The sequence below is a fragment of the Helianthus annuus genome, chromosome 2 (genome assembly GCF_002127325.2).
Source record: "Helianthus annuus cultivar XRQ/B chromosome 2, HanXRQr2.0-SUNRISE, whole genome shotgun sequence".
In the NCBI taxonomy this organism is placed as follows: Eukaryota; Viridiplantae; Streptophyta; class Magnoliopsida; order Asterales; family Asteraceae; genus Helianthus; species Helianthus annuus.
In genome coordinates this window covers 156,732,012-156,743,529 of record NC_035434.2, presented here as the reverse complement: position 1 = coordinate 156,743,529, position 11,518 = coordinate 156,732,012, and the positions used below count along the sequence as shown (strand labels likewise).

Genomic DNA, 11,518 nt, shown 5'->3' with positions numbered 1-11,518 from the left:
CATCAAGGGACTGACTCCATAGTACACATCGAACTTCCTTTTTAACTAACACCCTTCCTTCTTTATTTTCAACGCCCAAATCAATCAATCGATCTCTACACTCCCACCCACACACTCATGGCGACGTTTTCCTCAACCTCATCGGCACATTGTGCATCGTCATCACCGGCTTTTTCCAATAATAATCGGCTTCATCATCATCGTACAGTCTCATCATCCTCGATTCGTTTTAAACAACGTTTTCCCAGGTGTTTTTCTGTTAAACAATCATCAAAAGCTGTTCATCTGCAACAAGATGGTTAGTTACTTTCTTCCTTCCTTTCTTTGTCTTACCTAATTCTTTGTTCCTAATTTGGGGTTTCTGTAATTTGAATGCAATTTCCAAAATTACTAACTAAGATTTGTTAGCTAACATGTAGTGTTTGTTGGTCTTTTGGAATGTATGTAGATTGTAGACACCAAATTCACAAGTTATAAATGGGGTTAAGTTTGTATGTCTATGAGAGCATTCCCAATAGGATGTCTTAAAACGCCACATTTTCGGGTTTTACTGTTGTTGTTGAGCTCCTTTTTGGTACCCCTTTTTGGGTTGTAGTACTTAGTCAAGGACAAGAAAAAATGGGTTGAGGCGGGGCCACTTTACTTTTTAATTATTAAAAGGTCCTAATAATCCCACGCCCCAAAATCTTAATTTCCCCGCCCTGTATGTATACGGGTCGTGTAACGTTATATGGCCCGTATAGAATAATTTGACGTGATAAATGTTGGGCCGTATAATGTTATACGGCTCATATACATAGAGAAAATATTAGGTCGTATAGCATTATATAAGGTTTGGGTTGTATAACATTATACGGGTCGTATAATGTTATACGGCCCGTATACATGGAAAAAAAAACATTCTCTGACTTTTTTTTGTGCAACAATAAGTTATACGGCCCGTATAACTCTATCCGTATAACTCTATACGGGCCGTATACATGTAGGGGTGTGAAAATAAGATTTTAGGGGTGTGAGAATAGTGGGAGCCTTATTAAATAGAGTAAATTGCCAAATTCGTCCCTGTGGTTTGGGGACGTTTGGCAGTTTCATCCAAAACAACTTTTTTTTTATTTACATATTGCCCTTCACTTTTGGGCTGATTTGCCATTTTCATCCAAACGTCTAACTCTTTTTTTGCCAAAATCGTCCCTGAGGTGTGAGATTTATCTGCTAGAAAAAATAACTCAAATTAGACGTTTGGATGAAAATGGAAAAAAATCCCAAAAGTGAAGGGTAATATGGTACAAAAAAAGTTGTTTTGGATGAGATCGTTGCCCAAACCTTAGGGACGATTTTGGAAATTTACTCTATTAAATATTTATAGAGAGAAATGAGTGGTTAAAAATAAAAGGGTGGTGATGATGTGTCATTGTTTTTGGGTGTTTTTAGGTTTCTTCGAGTAGTTAGTCACTTTTGCTTGTTCCATCCGAAATGACTTTTTTTGTGCATTTAAGTCCTTCAAGTTTGTATAGAAGTTGTTACATTTGAAGCTTTAAACTATGCTTTATCAGTTTTTGTTCTGTTACGGACTGAAACCATTGCAAGGCATAAGACTTGTCCCGCATCGGTTGTATGGTCAACAAATGTGGGGTTTATCGTCCAAATGGACTCTCATCGGTTAAAATAATTGGGTGGTTTCTGCATACAGTATTTTGTTTGTTAACTTTCTAATCTACGAACACGTAAATTATGTATGTGTTTGAGCGATTCGTTGAACTTTAGACCTAAGGTAATTAATGATTTTTTTTACTACTGTATGCTCATTGATCATGATTAGGTGCATCAACTATGAAAGTGTCCCCTGTTAAAGACGACAATCCCGCTAAGATATTAAAAGACGGAATATTATCTGTCCCACCTGTCACACCTCCCGAAGAAAGCATAGACAACGCTAAATTTGACTTCGACAAAGAAAACTCAACCGTCAGTATAACCGTGGTTGGTGCATCCGGTGATCTTGCAAAGAAGAAGATATTTCCCGCACTTTTCGCACTTTATTATGAAGGCTGTCTCCCCAAGGTCCGTGCTCTTTTTTCATACCGTAACGTTTATTTCAACTTTTTCATGATTATTATTTTTTGGCGATTGTTCAACAGCATTTCACTATATTTGGATATGCACGTAGTAAGATGAGTGATGCTGAACTTAGAACTATGGTTAGCAAGACGCTTACATGCAGAATCGATAAAAGGTGAAGCACCCGTTTGTTGCTTTTCGTGTCTTTTTTAAAAAATAATTTAAGGTGTACTAACGGTGATTGTCGGGTATTAGGGAGAATTGTGGTGAAAAGATGGATCAGTTTCTCGAAAGATGTTTCTACCACCCGGGTCAATACGACTCCCAAGAAAACTTCTTGGAGCTCGACAAAAAGCTAAAGGAGCATGAGGTAACGTATATGAAATTTAATGATTTGTGGCATTGCTTTTGATAGCGCTCATAGCGAGCGCTATAGAAAATAACGTAGCAAAGCGCTCATACATCGCTATCTGATTTTGGCGCCTCCATAGCGAGTAAATAGCGGGATTTAAGGTTTTTCTGTTTTTTTTTGGTTTTAATATAAATAACGATAAATAAACATATACAATAGCTGGATTTTAGTTTTTTTAATAAATATACACGTCGAAACACCGTTTTTGGATATAATGTACATATATAATATTTCTACAATTTTCTTCTAGTGTATCGCTAAACATAAAATAGCGCCCACGATTCATCGCTATCGCTGCGTAGCCTATAGGTTGCTTGTCACTATCGTCAGCTATTCGCTGTTAACAACTATGATTTGTGAATTCATTCTTATAGGTTATAGACATGCTTTTAATTCACCACTTTGAGTTCATTGTTAGGTGATGTTTGGATATGTGCTCTAATAGTGATTACCTGTCAAATCGTGAGGTTCCGTTTATAGTGTTTGGGTAACCTGCGTCTGCTTCCGATCATTGGTTATTTAGGGTTTAATAATGAGTTTTAAATAATATAGTTGATAATAGCGGCAACAAAAAATATTATTATAGGGTTGAGTAAAATTACTTATAGATCATTTTTTATAGAGTTAATTGCCCGGATGGTCCCTGTGGTTTCACGTTTTTTCACGTTTAGTCCCCACCTTTTGAAAATAGCAGGTATGCTCCCTATGGTTTGTTATTTAGTTACTCGGATAGTCCCCTGAGTAGATGTCAGTTAGTTTGGAAATAGCAGGTATGCTCCCTATGGTTTGTCATTTTGTTACTTGGATAGTCCCCGGAGTAAATGTCAGGGGACCATCCGAGTAACAAAATGACAAACCATAGGGAGCATACATGCTATTTCCAAAAGGTGGGGACTAAACGTGAAAAAAACATGAAACCACAGGGAGCATCCGGGCAATTAACTCTTTTTTATATATTACTTCTTCAAATGGTCAGAAATTACCGAACACTTAAGAACATTAAATGTAATTATTACTTGAAAAGTCTGGTGTTTTTGTTGTTTTTGCATTTTTCACAAGAATTATATATAGTTTGCAACAAAAAAAATCCATGCATGATTACTTGAAACGTTTAGTTGTATGCAAGATTTAAAGAGTTAATTGCTCGGATGGTCCCTGTGGTTTCATGTTTTTTCACGTTTAGTCCCCACCTTTTGGAAATAGCAGGTATGCTCCCTATGGTTTGTCATTTTGTTACTCGGATAGTCCCCTGACATTTACTCAGGGGACTATCCGAGTAACAAAATGACAAACCATAGGGAGCATACCTGCTATTTCCAAACTAACTGACATATACTCAGGGACTATCCGAGTAACAAAATAACAAACCATAGGGAGCATACCTGCAATTTTCAAAAGTTGGGGACTAAATGTGAAAAAACATGAAACCACAGGGACCATCCGGGCAATTAACTCAAGATTTAAATTTTACAACAATTAATTTTGATGCAGGATGGAAGGGTGGCAAACCGTCTTTTTTATCTGTCAATTCCACCGAACATTTTCATAGACGCGGTTAAATGTGCCAGCACATCTGCGTCTGCAGCAAATGGATGGACAAGGGTAATCGTCGAAAAGCCATTTGGTCGGGATTCCGAATCTTCCGCTGCATTAACGAGGTCCCTCAAGCAATACTTGGACGAGGATCAAATTTTCAGGTAGGTGTAGTTATTAGTTATTTTTAGAGTAAAGTACACGGATGATCCCTGTGCTTTGCCAGAATTTTGGATTTGGTCCCTAACTTTCCAAAACGTACATAGATGGTCCCTGTGGTTTGCATTTTGTAATTTGTAACACATTTAGTCCCCAACTTTTTCCAAAAATACATGGATGGTCCTTGCGGTTTGCACTTTGTAACGCATTTAGTGTCTAACTAGGACGTGCTAAAACCTTTTGATTTGTTGGTTGGGGACTAAATGTGTTACAAAGTGCAAACCACAGGGACCATCTGTGTACTTTTGGAAAGCTAGGGACCAAATCCAAATTTTTGGTAAACCACAAGGACCATCCATGTGGTTTACTCTATTTTTAATTTAACTTTTTATGAAGAAACAAAAACAAGACATTGGTTTAACTAGATTTGTTATTATATTGCAGGATAGATCATTATCTCGGGAAAGAGTTGGTGGAGAATCTTTCGGTTCTTCGTTTTTCTAACCTGATTTTTGAACCCCTGTGGTCAAGGCAATATATAAGAAATGTGCAATTCATTTTCGCTGAAGATTTTGGCACCGAAGGACGAGGAGGGTAGTTATTCGTTTTCCTTTATTTTTCATATAGCAAAGTCATGTGTGTATGCGTGAGGAATATTTGTTTACGTTGTATATTTTTGCTCCGTTTTAGATACTTTGACAACTATGGAATTATTAGAGACATTATGCAAAACCATCTGCTTCAGATACTGGCCCTTTTCGCCATGGAAACTCCCGTCAGCTTGGATGCCGAAGATATCAGAAACGAAAAGGTTCACACACACACACACACATATATATAGTGAAAGGTTTAAATACAAAAGGCTCTTAACGTGCAACGGTACACGACGGCCAATATACCGTGTGTAATTATGTACTATAACGTGCGTAATTATGTATTATAACGTGCGTATTTTAACAATGAAGTCGCGTATTGTCGCACGTTAAGGGGGTATTGTAATTATGCATTTTAGCAAGAATGATGACATATCTGCAACGATAAGCTAGGAAACAGTGACATTAAATTACTATCTTTATACTAATCCATTATATATATATATATATATATATATTTGACAAACTTTTTTATGGTTTTACAGGTAAAAGTTCTACGTTCTATGAGGCCTTTACGTCTTGACGATGTGGTAACAGGACAATACAAGAGTCACACAAGAGGGGGTGTTAAGTACCCTGCTTATACCGATGATAAAACCGTACCAAACGACAGTTTAACACCGACTTTTGCCGCTGCTGCTCTTTTTATCGATAATGCCAGATGGGACGGAGTACCCTTTTTAATGAAGGCCGGAAAGGCTTTGCATGATCGTAGGTTCGTAAATAAAAAATGTTATGATGCATTTTGTTACAGTATTTAACATTTGATATGGTGATATTATCGTACATTTTTTAATGGAGTAAAGTACATAGATGGTCTCTGTGGTTTACCCAAATTTTAGATTTGGTCTCTAGCTTTCCAAAAGTACAAAGATGGTCCCTGTGGTTTGCACTTTGTTACGCATTTAGTCCCCAACTTTTTTCCAAAAGTACATGGATGGTCCCTGTGGTTTGCACTTTATCACGTGTTTAGTCCTTAACTTGGACATGATAAATCCTTTAGATTTGTTGGTTGGGGACTAAATGCGTTACAAAGTGCAAACCACAGGGACCATCCATGTATTTTTGGAAAGTTACGGACCAAATCCAAAATTTTGGTAAACCATAGAGACCATGCGTGTACTTTACTCTTTTTAACGTCTAGTTGACTTTTACGAAATTGGTAAGTTTTTTTAGTTGACCCGTTTTATCATGAACGGATTGAAATCGTTTTCTATACTTTCTTATATTGTGGGGTCTTATTTATATATGTCTTGAGGATAATGAAGATGTGATCGCATAAAGAAGATGTGACTGCGGATCCAATTTCGTATCGTTTAACGCGTTTCTAAATTCTTTCAGGGCTGAAATCCGAGTGCAATTCAGACATGTACCCGGTAATTTGTACAACAAGAATATCGGGACGGATCTTGATCTAGCAACAAACGAGCTTGTTATTCGAGTGCAGCCCGATGAGGCTATATATCTCAAGATCAATAACAAAGTCCCCGGTTTGGGGATGAGATTGGACCGAAGCAACCTTAATCTTCTCTACGCAGCAAGGTAATCTTTTTTATGTCAGAGTAAAATGCCATTTTCGTCCCTGGGGTTTGGCCAGTTTTGTGACTTTCGTCCAAAGGTTTGTTTTTCCGCATCTGGATCCAAAAGGTTTGAAAGCTTGATATTTTTATTTTCATATGGCTTGTTAACTCCATCCATTTTTCCCCGTTAAGTCAGGGGTATTTCCGTCTTTTTTTGTTAACTTAAAAGGCAATTCGGTCTTTTTCACTTTATGTACAAGTATTTAAATGACCAAATTGCCTTAAGTTAACCAAAAAGACGAAAATGCCCCTGACTTAACAAAGAAAAATGGATGGAGTTAACAAGCCGGATCAAAATGGCAAGATTTCAAACCTTTTGGATCCAGATGCGAAAAAACAAACCTTTGGACAAAAGTCACAAAACTGGCCAAACCTCAGGGACAAAAATGGCATTTTTCTCTTTATGTTATCTACATGTTACAAAAACGGGGCCCACAAATTATTATTATTTTAATTTTAATGTTGAAACAGATACGATAAGGAGATTCCGGATGCGTATGAAAGACTTCTATTAGATGCAATTGAAGGTGAAAGAAGACTTTTTATACGCAGTGATGAATTAGATGCGGCTTGGTCGTTATTCACTCCTGTACTAAAAGAGCTTGAAGAAAAGAAAACTGTACCGGAATATTACCCGTATGGAAGCCGGGGTCCGGTTGGGTCCCACTATCTTGCTGCAAGATACAAGGTTCGATGGGGCGATGTTGGTTCAGAGCAGTGATCAAGCTCAGCACCATATATGTGTTTTTGTTTTTAATTTGCAAGATTTTGATTGTGGGTGAAAAAGTTTAGATGTTTAGGGGGTGTATGGTTTAAGGAATTAAGTAGCAATAAGCCAAGAAATATGTTGTTGCATGTCTTCCATTTTCGGAACTTTAATGAAGGAGACTTCTTTGGTTTTTTATTGTTGCATATGCCTTTTCCATTGTTGGCTAACTGATCTAGCATTCCTGAGTTGTGAGTTGAGATCCGGAACGCATCGTATAAAGAACTTGTTAGAAGTCGACTTGAAAGTGGAGCTCGGGGCGACGCTTATGTCAGTGAACTATATCAAAATAAGTGTGCATAACTTGCAAGTATATTTACAACATAGAAGCATGCAAGTAAATGTGATTTTTTGAACGGTAAATTTTGGATAAGCGGAACCATCTTGTGGGAATCGAACCCAGGATCTAATGGTCTATAAGCCTGCTCCTACTCCTAAGATGCCACTAGGCTATAAGCCATGAACTGGAAGTAAATGTGATAAGTGAGAGATAAGAGAAGGAATTGATATACAAGACATTATATGTGGACTTGTTTCACTTGTTTGGACCTAATGTTATATTTATTTGGTCCATGTATATAGCCCAATTTTGGACATGTATTAATTCATGTAGTCCAAATTAATGTGTGTGTGTGTGTGTGTGGGGGGGGGGGGGGGTTGTTACCCAAAAATACAAAATCAATTTGTGACCATTATTGAGTGTATTCCTAGTTGGCCCGGCCCAATGGTTTTGGGCCTAATACATAAAAGCTTATCAAATATCAACACTTGAAGAGATTACAAAACCCAAATATCATATGAATCCAACAGAGGTATACGTGGAATTGTGAATTTACCTACATGGAAATAGACAAAATGTTGGAAAGATTGTGTGATCAGAGACCCTAAAAAGTTTGCCTAAAAAGATTGTGTTATCAAGATTTGTAGGAACCATCAAAGCTTTGATGAAGAAACAGAGGGATAAGCACCTTGGTATACGTCATTAAAGTTATAAACATATTCTCCGTCAATTTTATCACGTTACAATGCCCTTGCCGCAACGCTAGGGTGGATTCATGTAAAAATTTAAATTTTATCTTTATAAACTTTCGACGACGTTAACTTTTTCGCAGTTTTAGCGTCGCAACGCCCGCAAGTTTAATACTTGTGATCAACACATGACTAACTGAACTAGCACCACGTGAATGTCCACCGTGAAGCACGAGGTAATCCCACTTGGTGGTATTTAAAATCCCCAAGTAAAGTCCACATATTCTTAGCATATTATCCCTATATTAATTTGTAAATTTCTCTCCACTCTCATAAATACTATTCAATTTTGTACACTTTTCAATGCTCTATTTACTCTTACTAAGTGCACAACCCATTTTCCTTTTACATGTAATCCAGTTGTTTTTGTCTTAAGAAAAATTATGTGCCATTTGACATGAAACTAAACTTTAAATATAACTATCAAGGGTCAAGATCATTTCAGAACTATAAATATTTACAGAACTTGCAGAACTCCTAATAAACAATCTTTTTATTTATATATTTTTATGTTTAGGATCATTTTATCATTTATTATGTGTGTTTTTACGATTACACACATGTTAAGAGTAATTTTATCATTTTTATATGTAATTTTATAATTACACATATGTAAACTAGTTTTTTTTACATATATGTAATTAGTTATGACACATATATACAATTTTGACAATTAAACATATGTAAACTACTTTTAACATGTATGTAATCAAAGAAATACATATAATAGATGATAAAAAGATCTTAAATACAAAAACTTATATATAAAATGATTGTTTATTAGGATTTCTGAAAGTTCTGTAGTTATTTAGAGTTCTGAAATGAACTCAACCCTATCAATACATACAAAAAATAAATAAAACCATATACATCACTTTGAATTTATTGTTCTTTTTTTATTATTAAAATTGAAGATCTCTAGACTATTAGGAATTAAGAAGGTATAAATCGAGCTAACCAAGCATAAACAAGCTCAAGCTTTAAAATAAGACCATTTGATAAAAAAGCCCAAGGATAGTCTTCATTTATCGAGCTTGAGTAGACTTGCGAGTCTAAGTGTCGGGTTATATATGTATGCATTTGTTGCTATAAGGAATGTCAGCACTGTAACGAACTGAACCATATTGAATGATATTACATTATGTTATATTATATTATTTTATTGATTTTTTACTTCGGTTTTGTTATCGTTTTGACTCAGTTATTCTTTTTCACAGTAATGTTTTACGTTTCAGTCTAAATTTGACGAGTTAACACTCTACAACACACACACATGGTTCAACATTTCTACTCTTATTTTTTGTTCGGTTTAATAGTTCTGCTACAACGCGCGGGTTTTAAGAACTCGTTATTTATTATATGACATTATGTTTGTTTCATACACTCTTCTTCCCCTTTAATGTTTTTATCTATATATTTACAAACTACAACATTAATCACTCGTTCAAAGCTCACCATTAACTTTTCCCCCTTGCGCAAATAATAAACTCATATTATATCAAACGTGTTTATAGGTTTAATACAAGTTTTTGTACTAATAATTCTATTTTACTAATATCAAATTTAATTGTGGATTATTGATGAGCCTGTTGTATCAATTGCACTACAATGAATCCACATCACATGGTACAAGTATGATTGACACAAGAAATACACTGACATTTACGTACTAGTGAGGGTACAACTCTTGTGCTTTGTACAGTTTTTTTTTTCTCAACTTTATAATTATTTCATATGAAAATCATAAATGTGTAATTATTAAAATATCAAAAAGACTTTCACTATTCTCACACTCTTAAATCTTATATATACGCCGAACCACAAACCTCACTATCAACAAAATCAAAACCAAACCATCGATTTCTCAATTAGTTTAATCTCAAACATGATATCATCTTCGAATAGTGCATTAACAACTTATCCATTATCTACACACCACACGACGAGTAGTGCATAAAAACTTTTTCATTTTCTACACACCACACGGATTTCATCCATCTTATAGTTTTCGAGCCAAACAATCAACAATATTAAAATATTCGTTTATACATTTAATCCAAACAAACCAAAACATTAGACTATGTATTATGGATTCACGCGTAAGCGCATGATTAATCCAAGTCAACACGTCGTGACACCACTTTTACAAGATTTGGCGCGTAGGGATTGGGCGTGACAATAGTCACGCTTTGAGGGGCGTAGGGGGGACACGTAAAGGTGACGTGGCGGGTTCGGGTTTGGTCGATACGACGACGTTTTTCCCAATCATCGAAGGGCTTCTCCAAAACCCGGTTTCCGAAAACATCTCCCACATCTCATTCTCAAACGCCACGACATCTTCATCCACTTCCGTCGTAACAAACCGCTCAGCCGTCACCGCCACGTCATCCTCGCCGGAAAAGTTTCTCCGACCACCGCCGCGCATCATCAACCTCCGCCGTCGCCTCTTCCGCATCGCGTTCCGGCACAGTCCCGCCGGAACCTTATACATCGTCAACACCATGAAATCAACCACCGCACAGGGAACACAGCAGCACACAGCTGCGATCTCCGCCGTGGTTGTTCCGACGACCTCTCCGAGGCGTTTGATTCGACGCGGCGAATGCGGTTGCAGCAGTTGCCGGCGATCGTCCGGCGAACGGCGAGGAAGGAGTTGCGGTTTGGTCATCGGAATGTGAATTGAAGCGGCTGAGAATGGCGGTGAATGGGATGCGGTGGCCGGAGATTGTGGTGGTTTGACGACGGTTATTTTGGGGGACTTTAGGGTTGGTATAAAGGGATTTGACGGAGGTAACGGAAGGTTATGTGGTGTAGGGTTGGGGGTGACGCATTATTTCACGGCGGTTACTCCGCCGTTGGTTGTTTGTGAGGGAGAAGAAGTCGGGTGTGTTTGTTTGTTTTGTATGTTTGATAATTCATGTATGTATTTTGTATGTTTGATAATTCATGTATGTATGTACATAAGTACTTTTATTTTGATTTTTATGATAATAACAATAATTCATGTTATTATAAATTTAAAAAAATAGAATAAAGAAGGAAGAACCTATAAGACTATACGGAGTGTGAGGCTTGAAAATGGGGCGTTGTTCGACATGTGGACGCTACGTCAACACACGTCAGAATAGTAGTGTGGTTCAAAAATGAGTGGAGTGGGACGGAACGTGAAAGGGTGGAGTGGTATGACACGTGACACACTTTTTATTATTATTTTATAAAACAAATCTATTGAATAAAAAGAAAAAAACAAATCTCAAACCCACACTCAATTACCATCGCCCACATCATCATCAACAACACAACGCATGTGGAAATCCTCCCTCACGCC

The 11,518-nt window shown here is 36.9% G+C and overlaps 2 protein-coding genes across 2 annotated transcripts; one reads left to right on the top strand and one right to left on the bottom strand.

Moving 5' to 3' along the window:
• Positions 1-7,299, top strand: LOC110924990 (glucose-6-phosphate 1-dehydrogenase, chloroplastic). Its single transcript, XM_022168966.1, has 10 exons — positions 1-298; positions 1,820-2,061; positions 2,139-2,233; positions 2,314-2,428; positions 3,962-4,167; positions 4,607-4,756; positions 4,853-4,973; positions 5,301-5,530; positions 6,157-6,357; positions 6,867-7,299. The coding sequence occupies exons 1-10, from the start codon at positions 118-120 to the stop codon at positions 7,114-7,116; spliced, it is 1,791 nt and encodes a 596-aa protein (XP_022024658.1). The 5' UTR covers positions 1-117; the 3' UTR covers positions 7,117-7,299.
• A 2,736-nt stretch (positions 7,300-10,035) lies between these two features.
• On the bottom strand, positions 10,036-11,115 carry LOC110924983. Its single transcript, XM_022168958.2, has one exon. The coding sequence runs from the start codon at positions 10,856-10,858 to the stop codon at positions 10,373-10,375; it is 486 nt and encodes a 161-aa protein (XP_022024650.1). The 5' UTR covers positions 10,859-11,115; the 3' UTR covers positions 10,036-10,372.
• Positions 11,116-11,518: the final 403 nt, after the last annotated feature.

What these genes read in the sequence shown, in the direction of transcription:
- LOC110924983 (XM_022168958.2), bottom strand. Translation starts at nt 10,858, where the DNA reads ATGACCAAACCGCAACTCCTTCCTCGCCGTTCGCCGGACGATCGCCGG.
- LOC110924990 (XM_022168966.1), top strand. Translation starts at nt 118, where the DNA reads ATGGCGACGTTTTCCTCAACCTCATCGGCACATTGTGCATCGTCATCA. An exon ending in ATGAAGGCTGTCTCCCCAAG is followed by an intron (nt 2,062 to 2,138) that starts GTCCGTGCTCTT and finishes ATTGTTCAACAG; the next exon opens with CATTTCACTATATTTGGATA. An exon ending in GGCACCGAAGGACGAGGAGG is followed by an intron (nt 4,757 to 4,852) that starts GTAGTTATTCGT and finishes GCTCCGTTTTAG; the next exon opens with ATACTTTGACAACTATGGAA.